Below are 23,155 nucleotides of genomic sequence, written 5' to 3' on the forward strand. Positions count from 1 at the left end.
CTGTTTTATAACTGAAGAGGGAAATAACGGTGGAGAATCAGCAGTAGTCCTTGAATACATACCTTGTAAAAGTCGACCAGTAGGTTACCAGCGGGTCCTCTGCTGGTTCTCAGATTCTCTAATGAAAGGATGAAGTAAACCCCAGGGGAGTCTGAGATGTACAAGCTGTAAGTGTTGTTCTGATTCCACTCCTGGACAGCAGCAAATACCTGCTTCTCATCTGTGCTGATAATATGCATATCCTGTAGCATGAGAAAGACAGACAGATGGAGAGAATGACAGGGGCAGGCGAGCGAACACAAAAGAGACTCAAAACACGGTGACACTTCTTCACAAATGAGCTGTGTGGCTTGTCCTCTACAAGAGTAGGGAAAACACGGGATTCAAAACAAAAATACTTTTTCTTGCGACAACTTGAAGTCTTTGTTACTCACCTTAGGCAGACAATATTTTGGTAATTGCATCTGCTTGAAGGATTCTCTCATGTAGGAGACAAAATAGCTGGCTCGTCCTGACTTGGTCACCTTTGTAACAAATTTAAAGAAATCATGTCATTCTCTATTCAGTTTAGGCTAGCTCCTAAATTAACATTTAAAAAAAAAATATCCCAGTAGATCAATGATTTTTTACTGATGGCAATAATAGGTCAGTAAACTCAAAAATATTTGTTGAACCTTTTTACACCTTTTTGTATTTTCAGTCTTTCTAATGTGTTCAAATAAAGTTTTCTTTCATGTATTTATTTTTTTCTCATTTATGCAATTAATAGCAAAATCTACAATTTGAAGGAACACAGATTTATATCTGCTGGATTGGGACTCTAAGGAAGTTTGTGCACTGATGCATCTTGCGTTTTCTTTTGACCAACAGAGAACCAGTTCATTTGGATACCAATTCTGACTAGGTACCACAGAGCCCTTTTTTTTTTTGAGGGCTTTGTTGTACTAAGTATAGTACACGTCAACTCATGAAGACACCATTATTCCCAGTTTCCTTCAAATTTTGTTCTCATTGGGAGCCAAAATGTCTTTTTTGTTCAAATCTCCATAATGTTTATGAACCCCAAATTTTCTCCACTGGTCAAAAAAAGAAAAGAAAAGAAAAACTTGCCACGTCTTATGGGTCTTCATGCTGCAAAATGAATTCATGATCTTAAGCCTCCTGACAGAATAGATGAGTTGTGACTAAACGTTTGCACAGGAAATTATGGGAATTATCTCAGATTTAACCCTGTTGTAAAATGAGAGTATGAAGCTAAAACATCTCAATAAGGAGACAAATGAATTGAAACACAACGCCTGACTGACTTGATAAAAGACTTGCAGTTGTGTCCTGTTTTCAAGATGTTGAAGGCTGAATGAAATTACAAGCACAACAGAAATTAATATCACTACCTTAATTAGTGTAAAGCCAAGAGGCACCCAAATTGTGTTGGCTCTATCTACAGAGTATCTTGCAGATCTTAATGCACTACTACCATCCCATGCACTTACAAGTGGGGTAACAGTACTTGATTGCTTATTTTCTAATCAACTAGAAGGATGGTGTTTGTCCCCCAACACACTACATTAGGGCTCTAATGGAATAATCTATCGAAAATCAATGAGCTGCATTTTCCCAGGCCACATTTTTGAGGATGTTGCACTTGGCTGTTCCTTCTCTCCCAAGAGACTTTAGAGGTGTTGAAGACTGCTTATTTCGTTGTAGCCCAATCGATAACCTCATTACTCTTTGTCAAGTTAAATCCAACTGCCCCAAGCAATGAAAGTCACAAGAAAGTCATCTATGCCACCACAGCTCCACTCAAACACTGTGTGTGAGTGTGTGTGTGTGTGTCCAGTTATATTCACCAACATCTTCCTTATGTCTGCCTCAGCCTTGACGGTCAATCTCATCTCTGCTAAATGTAATTTGGGCATTTTATTGAATCACCATTTTGGTGGTGATATATATATATATATATATATATTTTTCATACATTTTCATTCTGAAATGGTAACCGTTCCAATCAAGTGTGTGGATTAAGTGTGCTGAAAGTGAAACTAGGTCAGTACTGAAGTATTGCTTCTGCAACATCATACCATTTTTCAAGATAAAATCTGTGGATAACTAAATCAAAAATGAATAGCAAATATTTTGGGTTATTTACTCGAAATGAAAATGTGCAAGCACTGAAAAGCTCCCTCATTTGATTTTTTACTTTCCTGAAACTTAGCTGGAGTCAAACAAGGATGACCAAAAGCATCGAGCCTGACCAACAGATAGAAAATTACTTAGCAGAGGATGGAAATCAATGACAGTGGAGGGCATTTGGAAATTAAATTTCTGATAATGACCCTGACTGCGGTTCTCTAATTGGAGTCAAAGTCAGAGTGAATTGTAATAAGGACATCAACCTGCCTTTGTACCTTTGCCATGTGCTTACAGTGAAGAAACACATTTTTCAGGGACTGGAGTATGTCTGTGTGGAAACTATGATGCTGAGCGTTTCCACACAGAACGAGACAAATAATAATCGAAACGCATGGACACAGAGGGGAACAGATGGGCTAGGAAAAAAAACATTACGTGAGTTTTGATGGAAAAGCATGAATTGGGAAACACAAGCAAGCAAAATGGAACAAAAAAATAGAAGGAAATAAAACAAAAAACCTTGCCCAACCCTTTAAATGAGAAGATGAAGACAACTAGTTTACTTTGAACAAGAAAATAATTCTAATACTTTCCAAACCTGTGTGAAAACATATTCATCCTGTACTACTAATGAGTTAGTGTCTACATGTCCAGGGAAAAGGTTCTGTCTGTTGCCTTCCGTGCATCTTTGGGCTCTGCACTTCACATACTGAGCACCTGTAAAGAGGCAAAAGGAAATCAATCAGAAGTAAATTACAACTAGTTACAACTATGTATATCTAATTCAAGTTCACTGTTCTGAAACAATATCAAAGATTGTGTAAATGCTCAACCAGTAAAAGAGAAGTCTGTTGGGCCTTTATAAGTCAAAGTTAGGATTATATAAAGTATAAAGTACAGAATATAACCCCCCCCAGCCCCCTCCTTCCAGAGTTCTCTGCAGTAACACCACCTGATACAAATTTTAAATCTGTAAATAAAAAGAACCAGGTGTACAAAGCACAAAGCACAATAGGAGTTATTTTCTGGCACGCTACTTTGAAACTGAATTATGGATTATGAACCTAAAAAGTTCAAAGAAAAGAGTAGCTCTTACATAGAACTGTCTTAAAAAGCACATATCCAAAGGCTAAAAGGCAATTGCCACCACTCTTGAGTTTGGAAGGATAGGAGTGCCATAAAAAGAACAGCAAATATAATGGCAAAAATGAAAATATTTAATTTAGTTTCAATTGTATGGTTCATTCAATCACATATTTTCTCATATTTTTATGTCCCTAATAATTTGTATTTTTTAATTTATTTTTTTTTAACTATTTTTACTATTATTTTACTGCATTGTTATATCTAGTTAATCATTGTCATTTCATCCATCAGGCTCACTCAGTTTTAAGACACTGTCAAACTTCGCTAAGTCCCCATGTCTGTTAAGCCAATGAGACTTCAGCATGAATTGTTTGCCTCCCCTTTGCTGTTGTACCTTCATCTATCACCTATTTCACCTTTATTGTATATCAAAATATTTTCTGAACAGATTTTGACCTTATCTTCACTTATACTCAATGATATTCAAAGATTGTTGCGACTTGTGTAAGACAGGTTTTACAACTGAACTTCCAGTTTGAATCACTGAGTTTGCTGTTACATTGGAAGATAGGTGGAACTTTCATCCATACAGCCATTCCTCCATACATCCACCCATTTTCTAAACCTGCTTAATCTAATTCAGGGTGGGGACTGGAGACTATCCCAGCACCCTGGACTGTTGTCAGTTCAATACAGAACCAACAAATGAGACAAACAACCATGCAAGCTCACAGTCACCCCTAGGACCAATTTAGGATCACCAATTACCCTGACATGGATTTTTTTAGGCTGTGGAAGGAAGCTGGAGTACCCAGAGAGAACCAATCATACACAGGGAGGACATGCAAACTCCACACAGAAAGGCCCCAGCTGGGATTCAAACAGGGAACATTCTTGGTTCTCCAAAGCACCTTGCAGCCATAGGTAAAATGTAAACTACTTATTTCTGAGCCTTTAAAGAGTAATATTCAGTCATATCGCACGAATAAGGTCTACATTACAAATTTATGTCAACATGTGTAAGAGACAGGCTAAAACTGAAAAAGAGATAATGCAACCTTGAAGTCACACATTTGTTGGGACAGCATTTGCTCTGAGACTGTCTTTTGCATGCACAGACTTCAGAAGAATTCAGACTTCAGGATAGTGTTTCTCTGTTGAAAATGTGAAGATATGTCGTAACACGTTGTCTATAGAGAATGTGAAGACATTAGCACCATTTTCCTCTATTTATCACCATCATTGCCTGGTTAGATTTTGAACTGTGTGACTACAAAACATCAAATGTATCAGAGGAGATAATAAGATAAGAATTAAGTTTTTTTTTTTTTTTACTGGGAATAGCTTAATTCAAAGATCCACTAATTAACAAGACAATATTGTGCCATTACATTTTTTTTTTAATTTTTGTTTAACATTTGGTTAAGGGAATTAGCAATGGATGGAGTTATGAATTTAGATCCTACAGTTTGAGCATAGAAATACTATCCTCAAGTTAAAATTCAGGGTCTGCATATTAAAAAGACCACCTGAGAGCAAGCAAGGAAACAATATGACATTCAAATAAACTGACGTGGCATCAGGAAGGAGACAAGCCCCACTGATTTCTGACTGGCTCAGAGAACTTGGGGGTGGAGTCTGACTGTGGCTGTAACCTGATTTGCTCTAAACAAAATTCAGAAGAAATGACAATGACTATCTAGATATAACAATGCAGTAAAATTAAACATAAAAATAAGCAGAAAGATAGAAATAAGCCAATGACATAACAAGAAATTAATAGAAATTAAACTGACATGATGGAATACCTGGTGACAGCTTTACAGTTATCTTTGGTCAATTAATATCACAAATATGAGCTCTTGAAAGAGTTTCATCTAACATTGTTTGTGTATTTGTAGGTAATTTGATTTATATTTTAATTGCATTTTATCATATTCACCTTTTTTCCCACACACTGCGTTTTCCCCTTCTACCAAATTCGTTTTAGTACTGAATTATCAGTGTTTCCATCCAACAGTATTTCATATTCAAAGAGAAATGATTGAAGAAAAAAAAAAAAAAAGAAAGTTCAGCCAATAAATATTAATGAGCGGGGTGTGTAATTGTACTTTTTTTCCTTATTCTAACAAACTTGGCCCTAAAACTAGACTATCCTGATTACAGAAAACTGGGAAATTTCTATTTCTGAAGAACGTCTGAATTACACACTTGAAAATCGGGTGTGCCAAGAATTTTGACCGTGACTGTACAGTCTCAGGGTAAGTCATAAAACAACTATTTTTTTTTGGATGCAAGTGTGTGAGATATGAAGAGTTTTGTGTGCCACTTCAGATACAGACTTTCTCCTCACAGGGGTATGCATATTTTCTTCCAGGCAGGAATACTCTATAATCGGCTTGACAAAATAAGCAACACCGTTTAAAAAGGGAGGATGGGGGGCTAAGATTTGTCCATGAAACACAGGGGATAGATTAAGAAGAAGAAACATCCATCAGCCCACTAAAACTCTGTTTTAGCCAGAAGACACCTATTCTGCTTTACTAGGCTTCAGGGACCAATCTGTGCAGCAGAACAGGTCTCATCTTGTCCATGACCTCGCTCTAAATGAGAAGCAAGGGGTCCTGTGGGTCTTGCTACGGCAGCGAACTGGAGTGCAGCACTCACGGCCTTTTGTGATGCGTGTTTCAATGTGGACCACATCTGATTCTCTGTCCAGCCCCATTACCGCCCTTGAAAGAATGGCAGGAGGAGAAGATAGAGGGGGTGCAGGAATAAGGTTGGTGGATAAGAAAAGGATAAAATAGAATTAGAGGAAAAATGGGAAGGATAGATTGAGTACAGCAGCTATAGATGGACAACCCTAGTCTGAGAATCCCCAAGAAAATAAGCATATAATTCCTGTAAATCAGTCATTGTAGAATCTGTGCTACCAGCTACAATTAATCTCAATTCACCAAGGCCTCAACAAAGGCAACAAAAAGAAACAGGGTGTGACAAAACATCCACTGTTCCCATAAATATCTATCATAGCAAATGTCTACCCTCAGAAAATTGCGGGTGGTTGCAAAAGCGTTTTGATAAATAACTTTTTGACACAATCTGTATGAAAGAACAGTATTCACACAAATAATAGATTGTTTAGGGTGCCTCTATACTGCTGTGCTCTTCTAATTTATGAAAAATCCGACTGTTCACGCGTGTGGAGAAGATGTCCTCCAACCAGTGTCCTTTCTTTACCGGCTAAAAAGAAAACACTTGGTTGGACACATACAATAACAAACAGGGTAAATAGGCTCACATCAATATTCACTGCCTTGTGCTCATGCAGTCAAGATTACTAAATGACTGCGACAACAAAAACAGCATGTTGTGTTTGTCTTGCAGAAAAAGGCACAATATTATTTAAAGTCTACGTGACATGGATTTAATCGGTTTTGTGCTTCACTGCCATGGGACGGATCTGTTTTTGACAAGAGGTCTTTTTCAAAGTTCAGCCACGGAAATCATCATTATGCAAATTACAATCAATCACTGCACAAAACACTGCAGAAATTGGGTCCACATAATCATACCAGTAGAATCTGCCTGGCATCACGTTGTCATGAACAAGCTGCCATTTCCTCCCAAAGTCCATTGAACTGTACAGCTGCAAGACAAAATTACACCCATCTTAATCACACTTTAGGAGAAGAAGGATATTGTTAATGAGTACCACAACTAACCAACAGATAGAGAATCAAAATAAAAATCTATTCTGCATCATTTATGATTACATTTCAACATAAAAATTTACTAAGAAACTACCTTGTTGTCATGACTGTAAGCCAGTATCCAGTTCTCTTGTGCAGGGTGAAAGAGGAGGCTAAGGATGTTGAAGTTAATGGGATACTTCTCAAAGCTTGCCCCTTCATCTGAGCTGATGAGAACAGCACTCTCTACCTCAGGGTCGCTAAGCACCATTATCTAAAGTACAGAGGGCCGGACGAGTGATACAGCAGGAGAGAAGGGACAGAGAAACAGAGTCACCTTTATTTGGTGGTAATCTTAAGAAACTGTAATTTAATGTCAGGACTGAGCTTGTACAAGAACAAACAGAGATAAAAGCCACAGAGAAATGCTGACCTTCTGTTTGTTGGTTGGGCAGACATACAGGTAGCTTAAAACAGTCCTTGAACCCACTTTGTCATTGAGTTTAGTGTAGGTGCTGCCGTAATCAGTGGATCTAGACACAGACAAACAACATTGTATTTCTGATGAAAAAAATCCATTAGAGCACCATGGAGGAACTTTGGCATGTTTTAGCTCACTGACTGCAAATCGCTTCTTCTTCAGAAGACTTTCTCTTCAGAGCATTCCATACATATAAAGATTTTTTTTGTTCAACCATTCAACAAAGCTTTTGCTTTAAGGAACACAAAAAAAGCTGCAGAGAGTACTGTAGTTTCATAGTCTTCTATTTTTGTTGTTCCTGTTAAGTATTGCTTATCAATCCTTCAGTCAAACCATTGTATATGCTCAAATAATGAGGGATCATATATGTATATAAAAAAAAAAAGAAGCAGGGATTGGCAGCTGAATGAAAAGCAGACCTGAAAAGTAGTGGTGCAAAGCCACTTGTATGGTCTACCTTTAACATTAGTTGTAGCTGATAACGTCGACGTGAAATAATTCAGTTGAGGATATTACTTGTGTTGTTTGAATTAAAAATAAAAATAAATTTAAAAAAAGTTGATAACAAATTCCCAAAAAAGGGGGAATTGCTTGCAAACCAGAAATGTCTGGCTGATGATTGCAACTGCACATCCAACAAGAACTTCTTGATGTGCACCTGTATCACACATTATATTTCCAAACTGTCCCTCTGCTATGGGATACATTGTAGGCTACAGCTATGCAAGTGATATGAGCTAGTGTGATGTTTTATTTAAATCAAGCTGTAGAAAAAAAAGAATGCCGTACAGTAAGATGCAGTAAAAGATGACACCGACTGGTGAAGGTGAAGCAGCAGGTGAAAAGAAAATGACAACATCCCAGTATTGTATTCAAGAAAAATCAGGAAGTTGTGTCAGGAACTCACAAAGAAACAGTAAATGCAAGAATTACATAAAAGACAACGTCAGCATGAAGGTAAACATTCCTTAAGACATTTGCATAGAACTGGCATTGCAAATATTTATTTGTGCTTTACGCTATATAAGCCTCAAGAGCCTGCACATTAACTTTTGGTGAGAAAATCCCAGAATACTGAAATTCTTCAGGGTATTTCTAGCACTTGGTAAAATTTGGGAATAAGGGTATCAACAGAGGGCAGAGAACTCTCAAGCTTGCTGCTGCATTAGTAGAATCTTAAACTCTCATACTCCTTGACAGCCAACATGAAAACATGGACGTGAAGAGGAGCATGATGAGTTCAACAGGTTTGGTAGATTACAACATTTAAAAAATTGCTATACTGATTAGGCATCATAATGTCACGGAAAAAACACTACATGTTGACTTGATATTTGTTCTTTATGTGGCAAGGAAGTCTCTGCAATGTAATTTTTATGCTTTAATGACATACAATGGAACCAGAACCTCCAGGAGGTAATCTACTCACACAGTTAAGGTATGCTCAGGAAAATGCTCAGAGGTGATTTAATTACATTTAAAAGGAGAAAACATTTAGTATATTTGCAGCACCTGAATACAGCATCACTCTAAGGAAAGAACATTTTCATACAGGTAGACGTTAGTACATTGACGGCCCTGATGAGAAGATTTTTAAGACATTCCTACACACAAATGTAAGAAATCATTTTACATTTAATTTTTTTAATGTATTTATAATTTAATTAAAGCCAGAATAGTTTTTTGTTTATTCCCCTTTCATCTCATTTAGATATTGAATTAAATTCTCTTTTAATTAGTTTTTTTTCAGGAGGGAGGTATTCAGAGCCACAAATTAGCAAAATAAATGTGATATACAGCATACAGGTTTAACCTGAAACATGCTATAAAGATTTTAAAAAAGAAAAAAAAAGAAAAGGAAAACAAATTAGATTAAATGACCCAGTTCTTGGCCATATTAATAAAAGGCCTATGTTCACATAAAATATCATCTGCTGCTGCAAGTGAAGATACTTACACTTTACAAAGCTGCATTCAATGACAAGGACAGATGTGTTTGTCATCCCAGTCTTCATATTTCTTCTCGGCCCAAACTCTCAGTTCTACCTGGGTGCCTCCAAATGTAATTTCACTTCATAATTGGATGGGCACCCAAAGCCTGCTATCAGTGTCTGTGCATTAACTTGAATTGTCCCATTTGCTGTTGACATTGTTTTCATGGACTTACTCCTAAACACATTTGTATTTGAGCTTAAGTACTCTTCTCAGTTTGCATAGCTATCTGTGATTGTGGAGGTGGAAGAAGGCCTCCTGAAATATGTTATTAGGTTGTGAAATTTCATCTCAAAACACAAAGCGATTCAAAGCGTGTTTAGATATCTCATGCGTGTCAACCATTGATCTGTACCATGCATTTAGCCACCAACAGAGGCCTGCAGCTGTAGACGTAAATTATTTATTGTGTTATCACAAAAATCCTTCACTTCTTTTCATAACATTCAGATCGCTACGTTTCTAATACCCATACTAAGAGCCTTCGTGGAACCCCTGAGCTACTCTAATTTACTCGTAGGCTATTGTTAAGCAGACACCTTGATGATGGAATGCCTCCTGTACACAATATGGGATTTCAAAGTGAGTCAAGTCAGGTGTAAATCTTAGTGGTGCCTCTGGAGAAACAGATATTAATTTGAAACTCGATGTTTGGCAGACTGATGGTCTCTTTTTCACGTGTATTTCAGAATGAAATGAGTTCTCTGTAGGCTATTGGAGAGGTGAGAGAAGGCATATCAGAGGGTGGATTGAACTCTGTGGTATAATCCTTAATGAATTCTATTCTTATTTATGACCTGACAGGGCACTGTAACTCACTCCTCAATACATATTGAATGAAATTACTATGGCTATATAGTGGCGATTGCATGTCAATTGCTTCTGAAACAAAAGGTTACAGATGACAATCATTCAAAAACTCCATCAGAAAGTTTCTAGGTCAAAGGAAAAGCAACACAGATCCAAACAAAGAAGCCCCCACATCAGTCATCCGGTTTATCTTTCAAAAATAGCCTTTCAAAAGTTTCTTTGTTGATGATGGACAGAAGGCAGATTCCTTTCTAAAAGATTGCTGTGGTGATACTTGTGTTATTTATGGGGGTGCAGGAACTAGAGACGGGGATAGTTCAATCTGAACTACTTCAGAACACTTTATTAAAACATACTTCATAGGGGCTCCTAGTGAAACTGGATTGTTCATATCCCAGCAAGGGAGAACACTATAAATCATACTTACAGTACACGACACTCTCTATGAATATATTATTCTTATTGTTTTTAGAATGATGCCCTAACCTTTATATTTAGACGGAAAAGGAAAACAGACGTGATTAAAACAGTAAAACTTACCTCCAGAGTGAGCTCTCAGTAACAGCTCCCAAGTTGAAGTCATACAGCTTAGTCAAGATCAGGATCACCTACAACATAACAGCAATAGACAGATTTAATTACATGCCAAACCCTGCATTAGAAGAATGTTGCGCAAGTGCCTAACCAGTGCACATTATCTGTCTACATGTAATGACTTGGAATGAATAAAACATGTCTGCTACATTTCTTTAAATATCAGCCTCATACGTTGTTATGCCAATGACAAGTAATCTTCATGTTGTCAGAAACTGTCTGTCTAATGGTAGCAAGATCCCAAAAAAAAGAAAAAATTTGATTAGTTGTCAAGACTCGTGTCTGTATCTCATGTGGAATGATGTCTACATGACAGCAAAATCTGAACATAATTGTTCATTGAACAATGGATAACATTGCTCCACCTGCATTTCTTTCATTATCCCTTTAAAGTTTGCGTATACCCTGCGCGGATATCAACAAATGTCGATCTCAAATGCTGATGGTACATGTTATGTCACTTGTTTCACTCATTGCCAAGTTTGGCCTAAACACTTTTTGCATGTTCTCTGAGGATTATTAGACTTTTTGTATTTCTGAGGAAACAAAAGACGAGCTTAAAAGCCTGCCAAGACAGGGAGTGCAGAGTGAAATGGTGTGCATACGCATTATTGTCACTTCTGTGGCATTATAAATGACTTCCCTTTGGGATGCACATAATTCAGGATAGTAAGATGGGTAGGACAGAGTCTTTGGGGCAGAGCAGGAAGGGGGGATGAAGGGTGATTGATAATAACAATCAAGGGGAAAAAACATGACATAATATGATGAATTCTTTTTTAAAGAAAACCCTGAAAGATAGGTCAAAAGCTCAATTACAGTGAGTTTAAACACATTAACCTCATGGGACCCGTAGAATGAGTTATTAAACCGCGAAAAGCCACACAAGACTTGGAGGAACAAAGACATGCCGCTAAGTCTGCTTTGAGAATGTTAAAAACCCAATTGACCCACAATTTAGCCATCAAACGGCCACTGTGCATAGCTGGGACTATCCGCGTTACAGGTTAATTAACCAATCACACAGAGAGATAAGCATTTGCATAACTAAATGCACTATGTCTGCAAGGTCCAATGCTGGAGTCTGAATCAATTTAGTGTACAGACTTAGTTAAATGACTGTGATGCTGAGCCTAATTGCCTGCTTTGAAATATAGATACAAGAGAAAAACTCTGCCAAACTGTTGATTGGTTGTCTCCACAGCTCTCTTTTACCAACAATGGTGACTCCTCGACACTGGATGGTATAAATACCGCAAGTTAAATTGAATCTGGAATTAATTCTAATGGTGTCAAACAAGATGCATTTTCTTTTCACAAAAGCAAACCAAATGCACAGCATGGTTTGCTAAGAGTCTACAATAAAAAGAAGTTTGAAGTTTTACAGTTTTCAGCCCTTTCTGCTGTTTTGTCGATCAGATTTTATCAAATGCTCAAAAATTAAAAAACAAAATAGAATGATGGAAAAAAGTATACCATTTTGAGTATTGTTTTGACCAAATATAACAACAAAAGATCCACTCGCATAATTTGTTTTCTAAATAACTGAGTTTTATTTTTTTCTTGTTGTGCCTTTTGTTGTAATTATTTTTGTTTACTTTTTTTTTTGTGTTTTTTTCCCCATTGTGGTTTTGACTTTGTTGTTTTGGGTTGCACATCAGGGCCACTGCACCCATGTGACAAAACATGATGACAAAACTCCTCTCGGCACCCAGGACGTAACTGCCATTGAGCGCTCCTCCTTAAGTGTTGTCAACACGTTTGTGTATTTGGCTCATTAACAAATGCTGACCCAATGAAACGGGTCAGTGAAGATACACCTCAGAGACCAAAACAGACGAGTGAGACAGGTGATTATTTGGACGATTTCTCCCTTAGTGGTTCCATCAAGAGTACATCACCAGAGACTGCGTTTCCATGTCTTCAACATTATTGATAGGCTGTGCATCCGTGGCTCAAGTCAACAAGGAGTAACTCCAATAGATGCTGAGACCAGTTAGAACAGCCCATGACCTGCCTGCCAGTATAAGTGACTACAGGGTTCCAGAAAAAGAAAAAAAAGCTGCATTTAACACTAAATTCCAAGAGTTTATGTAGCAGCCTTGCTTTTATGTAAATGCTGGCAACAAACAAACACAGAATGTCTTCCAGAATTATTTTGAGCCTTCAAGGTAAATACAATTCTCCATGCATATCATCGCTCACTTGCATTCATGAAATTAAGTAAGAACCCTGGAAGGCCAAAAGTGGTGCATTTATTCATGTTTATGTTTTATTGATGCGAGCAAAGAGAGCTTTGCCTGGAGAAAGTCAACCAATCATTTTTCAGATTGGCTCTCACCCTCCAAGGAGATGGGTTTAGTCATTCTGTTATCCCAACATTCTACTCTTGTTTCTCTTTTTGCCGTGTTTGCTTCCCCTCTTCTGTCTCACGTTCATTCTTTCAAACTCTTGTCCATTTTTCTTTTTTTGAACTTTAGAGCAGGCTCTCTCGGTGCTTTCATTTTGCTGTGATATATTTTTTTTAAACATGAGAAGGTATATCAGAGTCAGCGTTGTTTGGGCAAGCAAAGATTTTAAATCTCTCAAATAGCTGACTGGACAGCCTCCATAGCAACAAAGGTGTCACCGCTATAATATCAGTGTGATATACTGTGTCAGCTCAAAGTGAGTGTCTCATCTTCATGGAGACCCACACATTCTCGTCGCAGAAGTGTTGAGGCATGCAGCATATACATTCACACTGTTGGACCAGATCACGTCTTCACAAATTCCATATAAATCCTTTTTTTCTTTGAATGGAAATGCTCAAATACAAAGGTGCTTCAGTGGGATGTGAGAGGCATGTTGTTGAGAAGGCAAAGGATTTTCAAGGCATCTCTGTACTCTATTGCAATATAGATACTAATAATATAGACTGTTGCTGTAATTTGGTGCATTTCAGTACTGAGTTTCAAATGAGACCTGTTGCCTTTTCAGCCCTCAGTAAAACACAATTAAAACGCTACCATCAAATATTGTTTCTGTCTGACTGGGTAGTCAAGGGAAGAAAAGAAACCCTTAAACTAAACATCACACCTCCAGATTGCCGTTTCTTTCTGCTCAAGAGTAACACATCACGGGAGGTAGGAAAAATGTTCAGAAATATTAAGAATGCAGCTACTTTGATGTAGATCTAGCGCTGTTTTTGAAAATAACCAGAGGGGACTACTGAAGCAACTAAATTAATTTCCAAGGGACTGCCAAAGTTGGTGGCAGAGAATGGTGTAAGGCTCCTCATAATAATAACAGTTATTGGCCGATTCTCAGAAAAAGGACTGACACATACTGCATCTCTCTTTTACTTACCTTTAGCCTTTGAGAAATTCATTGCTACAGTGATACATATTTACATGCTCATGAATACACATAGGTTTCAAATTTTTGTGTAAACACATCCCATGGGAGTAACCCCATCTATTCTGCTAATGTGCTCTAACCACAAAATCAGAACGTCTGATAACAAGCTTAAATACATCAACACTAATTATATCTGAGAGCTTCCATCCAGTGGTTCGTACAAAACAATGCCATCTTTCTCTGAAAACTGTTTTCACTGTGTTTGAGGAGGAGATTTGAAGTCTTAAATATTGCTGTTTTATTTACTTGGGACAGGAGTACATGATCAAAGAAAACTCAGTTAACTGTGCTATAAGGCCCTCTGCGGAAAGCTGCTTGTTAGGGGAGTGGTGTTGCCATACCGCATGGCTGTGGTGATTTTTTGTATCTATGTTGTTGTATCGATGTTTAGGTAGGTGTCAAAGTGAGGTCCCAGTGAGTCCCAGGATGCAGTGCATCAATCTGCACTGGATCAATCTGAGAAGTGTTACCCATTTTACTTGTCATTGGTAATAATGTTATGGCTGATCACTGTATCTTGGTTACAACTTTCACCAGCAATTGCAAATGTTTTTATAACAGAGCTACATGGTGGTTTATAGCAAGTTTAAGCTCTTACAGCCCTTAAAAAAAAGAAAGACTACAAGACCCACTAATCACAAACTAGTTGCTCAGTAGCCAACACTTATGAAAATCAAATAATAACCAGAGAACCAGGACCTGACTCATTATGGACTTTTACTCTTCACACATGCACTGGATTCCAAGAGAGATTTTCACAAATGGAAATGAGCTGCAGTGGTGTCTTGGTATTCACACAGGAGGTACCACATATAGCAAAATCTAAACTGCAAAAATTGCAGTGTTTTGTTTATCTCATATAATCAGATAAGACTCAATACTTATTTGTAATGTAATGGTTTTGTGCACTAAGTGTATACTGAATGTATTTGCACTACCTACAAATGATCTACATCCGCTTGTTGTAGATATAATATAGTATGTTGTGTTATTCACAAAGCATATACATAACATTTTTTGCAAAAAACATGTTTGAAAAGGTACTTAATGTATTTCATGTGATGTAAATGCAGAAATTCAGAGAAAGAGTAACCGTTCTGAACGGTGCTTCAAAAATGCTTTTGTTGCACCAACTTGTCACTTTATGTAAAATAAAGTGGGGGTTGGTTTCTGCATCAACACTTTGTACAGTATTAGTCATAGTGAGGTTTTTCCAAGTGAAAGTTTATTTTTTTCGACTTTCATCACTGTGAGTATTTATTTTTTTTAAATGCAGGTACACAGATTCAAACCTTTGAGATACCAAATCCGCTCCACAGTTTTCCTGTCTTAAGGGAGCTAGCTTTCCTGCCGACATGACCTTTAACAGGGTTTCTCTGATGCAGATGTAGCAACAAAGGTGACCAGTGCTCTTTTTAGACAGGAGAATTATGTACCTGGTCATTTCATGGAGTTTCAGAAGCCAGTACTATGTAAGAAAGACAGCAGATAGCGGGTCAGTCCTTGTAGCAGCTTTCACTACGCGTCTCCAACAGCATCAGGCTTCAAAAACACAGGTATACCTTCAAGTCCAAGGGACTGACAATAGCAAAACACTCAGATAAAACCTGAGAATTCAACTTTGCACTCCAATTATTAAGACTCTGTCTTGATTTACCCCCCCTTTCTTGTTTTGACATCTCTTACATTGTAAAACGTAGCTTTGCTTTGTTTTGTATATGTGACAAATAGCCTACCAGTCAATCCTTGGGCATTAGATTCAGTTTGGTGTCTTGTTTAATGCTCCAGTATTACAATTCAGCCTCCGGTTTTGTTATATATATTTCTGATGGTTAAACTTGTCCAAGCTTAGGTGCTCTCTCTGGCTCTACATACAGATATAAAATATCAAATGATAATAATAATATTTTGAAAAATAACTGGAACAAAAGTAAATACTCCTGCATGAATAATCTTGCATACGTATACATATTGACAGCAAAAAGCAGTATTATGAAGTATGAAGCAATCTTGTATGAGCAACAATACACTCATGGAGCTGCCAGAAATTAAACGGTTTGATCAACTCTATAATGCCTCATTTCAATATCATCAATATCTAGGAAAGCTAGGATGACAAGCTTTATTGTATTGCAAATTTTGTTGCATTATCCTTTGTGAAAGATTTTTGTTCAATGAATAACTAGAGGTGTCAAATAAATACAATTGACAAAAGAGTATAGTATTCCTATCTGAAATGTAGATTAAAAGTATGAAAACACATTAAATGGAAGTACTTAGATCACATATAAATACCTAAGATTTCTTTACAGATACAGTGCCATTATAAATGTTCAACTATCTTCCAACATACTGACTTATAAAAATCAGAATCAGTGGAGCTTTATCAAAGACTAATTGAGCTTTACTGTAACATAATAGATGCTGAGACCAGTTAGATATTATCAACTCTATAAATACAATATAATGACCAAGTAATGCCCAATAAATTAATACATAAAGAAGTCCCCTGAAAAAAAAAAAGGAAATGGGACCGCAAATGGAGTCTTTAATCAGAATAGTTCGGGTGATGTTGAGCTTTTACATAATCATTTTCATCATTTACACAATTTTATACCTGTCACAGTGCAGATTACCCAAAAATTTACTCCCCACCATTATTTTAATTCGGTAGGAAGCAGCATTGGTTTGAAGGAGGAAGTGGGCTTAAAAACAAAGAACACAGAGTGAAGAACCAAGTCTACCCAATAATGTCGGTCCTTAGAGACCCCCTAATGTACCTTGGCCATTATGAGACACCAAAAGATAACAATAATAATATGAAAGGAGCAAGCTGGACACCTTTGTTCACCTCTTTTCTACACTGAATTTAACTAGCATGATCACAAAAAACAAAACCTGGTTCATTTGTTTCTCTTTTTACCTACTCCGTTAAATAATAAAACACTGAGGATTCTTGAAGTCCCTTAATTGCTGTAGATCTACGACTCACACTGAGCAACCATCACCTTTATTTTTCATGTTTTTAGCCATCGAACAAAAGGATTCCCATTCAAGCAGATAAAAAGTATTACATTGTATGTTTTGTTGAGCCATATGGGATTTAAAGCTGTATAAATATGTAGAGATATCTATATCAAAATGAGCTCAATTCTTAAGTGTATCAAGTACGGAACTCATAGAATATTATTCATTTTTTTAAGATTAGCATATTCAAGCATCCATTAGAATTTTCTGATGCAAGCACCTGCAGAGAAAGGAAATATGGCATTGGTTGCAAATTTGCATACATTTCTTTATGAATTGACAGCAGCAGGGGCAAAATCAAGATACAGTGCAAGTGGTTGGAGGGAGGGAAAGCTAGAGATCTTGATTGTGGCACTGTGAGCATGTCTTCAAAGCACAGCACAGCACTTAGCAGAGACAAATATATTTTAAGAGAAATGACCTAGTTGAAGGCAGGTCTTAGTCAGTCTTCATCTCATCTGTGGACCAAATTGATTGTTTGTACTTTTGTGGGTGAAAACAAACTCCAAGGGATGCTGCTTTCATCAAGTAAACCCCAACAAAATATCTCCTGTGTATTAATCTGCTGTCTGTATGTTTGCTTATCCACCTAACTCCTGAGCTTTGGTCATATAAGGAAAATGCTTCAAGCTTGAGAGGTTTCACCAATCAATTCAGTCCATTATGGGGGGAAAATTAATGAAATGGGTTGAGTATAAAAGGGTTTCACCGCTCTGTTGTGGAGACATTTTATGGGCATGTTGAGACTTCTCCTTCAAACAGCAATAGACAATAAACTGCTTTTTGCTCATAGTGGGGTAAAAGATTGCGATTGGTCTGCTTCTCCATTTTTTTCAAAGAAAGCGAGAGATAAAAAGTCTAAGAAAATATGTTTAATGGACTAGCGACTGAAACACAAAGAGCACTTATTTCTCCTGCTCCTGTGCTCTGCGACTGTCATGGCACAATGAACTATGGTTTGCACTTTAAAAGGTGGAAAACAAAGAACATGGCACTCAGGGACAAATTTGATGGCAATTTTAGAAGTCATTTGAATGTTTTCTACACATTTGACAAAGTTTTAGTCTGTGCAATCTATAATTAATTTGATGCATTGTAAGCTGGATGGATACATTAGCATTTTTATCCTTAACAGTTTCTTTCATGCCGTGTCTCTTTTGATGTTCATATGTAGAGTTCAGAGGCTGAAAGAAGCATGATTACATTTACTCATCTTGGTGTGTTATCCTGTTTTTTTTGGTTTTTTTTATAAAGCCTTGGGCAACAACCAAGATTGTAATTTTAGCAGGGTAAAATAAAAAAATCCTTAAATGTATCTCACATAAAATGAGGAGGTTTTATGATAGAAAATATCTTCACATTTCAGAGAATTTTGTGCAATCTCGTGCCATTTAAACATTTTTTCAAGTCTCTATGTTCCCTCACAGCTTTGGCTTTTAATGGCTCAGCTTCTGCCTGGGGAAGGGAGGGTATGTGCTGGTGCCAAAGGCAGTAGTGAGTCCAAAGTGAGGTTTTGGAAGATAAGTCTTTCACCTAAAATGACCCATTTCACTGTCAAAACTGTTGTGAGACTCATGAGCTAAATGTGTCCCACATATCTTTGTTTGGTCTGTCTTTCTCCAGTTCTTAACCTCACATATAATTTACATTTATATTAAACACATTTTTTATGCCAGATTCAGATTTTGAAAGAAGCATAAGAACCAAAATGCTATGTTCTTGTACTAAACTAAAGGGGTAAGTTGACAGTGGTTTTCCCCACAAGTGCTAACTTATAATTTTGGCGACCATTTGTGTCATGTGTGTTGGTTCCCTGACAAAAACATGAGAATCTCCTAGAAGCCATCAAATCCATCTTTTCTGCGGTCTTTATTTAAATCACCAACAAATTTCAGTTAATGACAATGTGAAGAAACAATTGAATAAAATTCATGACAGGAGCCTTAAAAAAAGCCTACATCTGTTTGTGTTAGAGATGACCTTTAATGTAATGGTCTTATAATTTTCTTAATTCATATTTATTTATCTAATTGTTTGTTTAGGAGAAGTGTATTAATAGTGTAACAAGAGGTTATTGTGAACACCTTGAGACTATTAGGGACAGATTTTTACTGTGATGTGTAGCTATGTAGCAGTCAAAGTAATTTCTTTGTTTACTATTACTTTTGACACCAATCAAAATGTGGATACCACTTTTCACATATTCATTTCAGTGACTGGGTTATCTTTACAAATAGCTACAATGGGAGACTGACCCTGTGCAGAACATTTCTACATCAGAAACAAACTGGTGTGGGGGATGGGAGGCAAAAGAAAAAATAAATATTACGATAATAATGGAGTTACCGACTGCCACACACATCAAAGAAAAAAAAAAGAAATATAATGATAAAAAACCCTTCATATTGCACAAGATCTTTTCAAAAATAAATACAAACAAACAAAAAATGAAGGTAGCAGAACACGTTACAAAAAATAATAAATAAATAAAATGTTTAAAAAACCCACTAAAGATTATTCATAGAAGCAATAATACCTCCAACAGGGCCACTGGATCTTTATTTCTTCCCAAAGTATATGAATTATGAGCTCATACGACCACTGAATCGTTTGTGGAAAACATAATTAATTATCCCCACCACACACACACACACAGCTGTGATTACACAGCAGTGGCTGACCATGGATCCTCCAGCTCATCCAATCTTACACCATCCCACCCAGAAGGGAGGAGGTCTGATACTTTTTGATTTTCACTTAAATTCTTTTAATCTGTTTTTTTCCTTCTAACTAATCTTAGATGGAAATGATGCCTTTGATCATAATGACCTAAATATGTTGTATTTTTGCCTGACATAAACAAACACATAATTCCTAAAAACAATCTCAAACACAAATGGGAAAATGATTTAATGTCCAGAGTTTAAAGATTAGCTAAATTTCTGCTGACAATCACACAAGCTATTAAAGTCAAGACGTTAATCATAAAGAACTAATTAATTTATGAATGACTTGGGGCAGTTGTAGCTCAGAAGGTTGAGTGGTAAGATATTGAAGCCCACAATGCACTCAATGTCTTCCCGACTTCTTAAATTGCCCTGGAAAAAGTGCAAAATTTAATGAGGATACTACCTCAAACTAAAGACACAAAAAGAGGAAAGAAGAGCAAATTATATATGTTGATTCAGCAGGGTTAATATTACATGAGAAAAGTTCATCTGCAGGAGAATAAATATCTGAAAACAATACAGAACACATTAGATGGCTTTACTGCAATATATTCCATAATATGTTTAATTAAAGCCAGATGCCTGAATTTTCACATTTTCACAATAAATTGATGCAGGAAGGGCACAAAGTGGCACCTACAAACTCACCACAAAGCAAATAATCAAGTGTTTGAAAGTCAAACTTTCCTGTTTAAGGACCGGTACTTAATGCATTCCCTCATGGTTAGAAAAAAATAAACTATGCCCATATACTAGAGTATGTTAAGTGGAAAATTACAGCGTGAAATCAGGAATTATACACCATTTGTGTCACCTGAAGAGGATGTGTGAAAGTGCTACCATAATAAGCCAAGAATATAATCTTATCTTATGTATTTGATTTATAGCTTTATAACATTCAGAATGAGGACACTTTGCATGTGTGCCAATACAATCATTTACTAAATTATATGTAGGTTCTTCAAAGTATCACCAAAGTATCAACTGCTTATTCAAATGGCCTTTGATTATGATAAAAGCTCAATTATTTTTCAAAGCAAAAGCAAACACTCATTCTTAAGTATTTGTTCCAGGACACGCGTTGAGTGAGTTTTCCGTTTTGTAAATGCGCCATTTCGTGTTTGAAGGTTTTCCATCATCTCCATTGATTGCACAGTGCGTGCTTTGCGTCTTTGAGTATTTGTAACTCGCTAGATAGGAAAAGTAATTTTCCCCCTGAACTAATACATTCTCGTCACTGTAAACTGCCAAGTCAAACCATTATTTAAGCTGACTGCCACCTGAGCAATCCCAGTCATCTTTAAACATGATAGTAGCTGCTGTGTTGCTTTAGGCAAGAGACTGCTTCAAGGACCAGTGATTCTAAAAACACGTTGTTACCAAACTGAGCTCACTTGTTTGACCGATATTAGGAAAGGAAATCTAATTCAACCATGACCTTTAGCTTCAAAATCTTCTTTCTGGAGGTGGTACAGTGCTTCTATGATAATTAATAAAGTTGTCTCTTAATTTGAATTTTATGATTTTCCCAATCAGAAGATGCATAAATTTGTTTCCATAAACTAATCACAGCTTTACTATGCGTCTACCTCACTGTGAGAGTTATTAAACTAATTAATCACATGCAAAACTGTCAAATTTGATTCTGTACCCGCTTTGTCTATTTGATTAAATGTGAAAGATAAAAGTGTGTGCATGTGTGAGTGTATTAAAAAGAGACTGATGGAGAGGCAGACCAAAATCAAGCAATGTCAGTGTGCTTGAATATAAAACTGATGGCAAGTCTGTAGTTGCTGCTTAAAATGCACTTTGTGAGGCAAAACTAAATTCTAAGTGCCGAGGAAGTGCTGAGAGGATATGTTGACGTGATGCATTATGGTCCCCAAGCACAAATGATTCATGAAAAAAGGGCACACATGCATGTCATTTGAAGAGTAAGAACTGGGATTTCACTGAATTATTACTACAGAAAGGAAGACGCTTGCATCTAGTGTAGCATAGAATAATACTGAAGAAAAATTGAAATAACCAATAAAATAACCATGGGAAATTTAGCCTTTTTTGACAAATATATACAAGTGTGTATGTGTAGGTTTCTTTTTCCTATAGCAGCTTTGAACCTCCATTTCTAGCTGCAAATGGATGAACCCCATCTGTAACTACAGTGTTAGCTGACTGCAACTTGCCAGTGGTTATGGGAACAGCTTAGCGTGTATGACGTGTCAACTAAATGATTAATTTATTTTATCTCAATTTTATGTAAAGAGCTGTTTCTCATTAACATAGCTGTGTAAAACTAGTCTCTTTGCCATTATAGGCTAAGAATGATATAAACTCATGAATAATCAAGTGACAATGAGTAGATCACCGTCATTGACAGTTGTTTTAGTATGTCTCAATATCGAAATTACAATGTCATGATACCAAGTGCTAATCATTCAAACCAACATCACAAAAAAATGTGTAAAATTTACTCGGGTATGGGGGAATGTGCTTTTTGCTTTTTTTCTGTTTTGCTTTTTGTGTTACAATTGTATGAAAAGGGCCCATAAAAGTTAAACCAGGTAAAAGACTTTTTCTAGAAACCATAAGAAAAGAGGGCTTTCATCCAGGAGATTAGGGTTAGGTCTGTCTGTGTTATTATTGACTGCAGTTTCACTTTTGCTTTACACTGCATTTCAGTTACAGTTTAGTTAGGTTAAACCAGCAAAATGTCTTACTTAGGTTTAGGTATCAAAAGCACTTTTTAGGAGAAGACCATGGTTTTAGATTCAAATAGATCCTGGTAGAGCTCATAGGAATGTCTTTTTTGCCCCCCCAAAATATTTTCATCTTATTGATTCAATAAACTTTTAAAATGAAAGATGTGATTCGTTTGAAAAATGCTACATAGATTTAGTTTAATTGATTTGTTTGATTATGGAATCTGATTTTGAAAAAAATCCAACATTACAGTCAGATTTGACAACTTCAAAACCTCCCTGACAGTTTCTAAGGGTGGACAGACAGGTCTACAATTGTGTACTTACTTGTTTGAAAAACACACTGGTAGATATTATTACTAGGAAAGGCAAGACAAATGTATTTGTATATCACAATTCAATAACTAGGCAATTCAAAGTGCTTTACATAGAAGATAAAAGCATTAAAGCATTACAAAACAATTTGGCAGTTTTTCGCTCTTTGGCTCCTCTTACAGTTAAGGTATGTAG

The 23,155-nt window shown here is 36.6% G+C and overlaps 1 protein-coding gene across 1 annotated transcript in view; it reads right to left on the bottom strand.

Annotated features, from left to right (window-relative positions):
• sorcs3b (sortilin related VPS10 domain containing receptor 3b) overlaps positions 1 to 23,155 on the bottom strand; it is a 44,328-nt gene that overhangs the window by 15,502 nt on the left and 5,671 nt on the right. The window contains exons 2-9 of the mRNA XM_072390857.1: positions 10,735 to 10,802; positions 7,345 to 7,444; positions 7,027 to 7,185; positions 6,795 to 6,868; positions 5,887 to 5,951; positions 2,732 to 2,850; positions 435 to 524; positions 63 to 242 (exon numbers count right to left, since the gene is read on the bottom strand). Coding sequence (XP_072246958.1) covers positions 63 to 242; positions 435 to 524; positions 2,732 to 2,850; positions 5,887 to 5,951; positions 6,795 to 6,868; positions 7,027 to 7,185; positions 7,345 to 7,444; positions 10,735 to 10,802 — 855 coding nt within the window. The remainder of the gene's footprint in view (positions 1 to 62; positions 243 to 434; positions 525 to 2,731; positions 2,851 to 5,886; positions 5,952 to 6,794; positions 6,869 to 7,026; positions 7,186 to 7,344; positions 7,445 to 10,734; positions 10,803 to 23,155) is intronic.

The sequence above is a fragment of the Leuresthes tenuis genome, unplaced genomic scaffold, assembly GCF_036924035.1.
Source record: "Leuresthes tenuis unplaced genomic scaffold, fLeuTen1.0.hap1 SCAF_8, whole genome shotgun sequence".
NCBI classification, from domain to species: domain Eukaryota; kingdom Metazoa; phylum Chordata; class Actinopteri; order Atheriniformes; family Atherinopsidae; genus Leuresthes; species Leuresthes tenuis.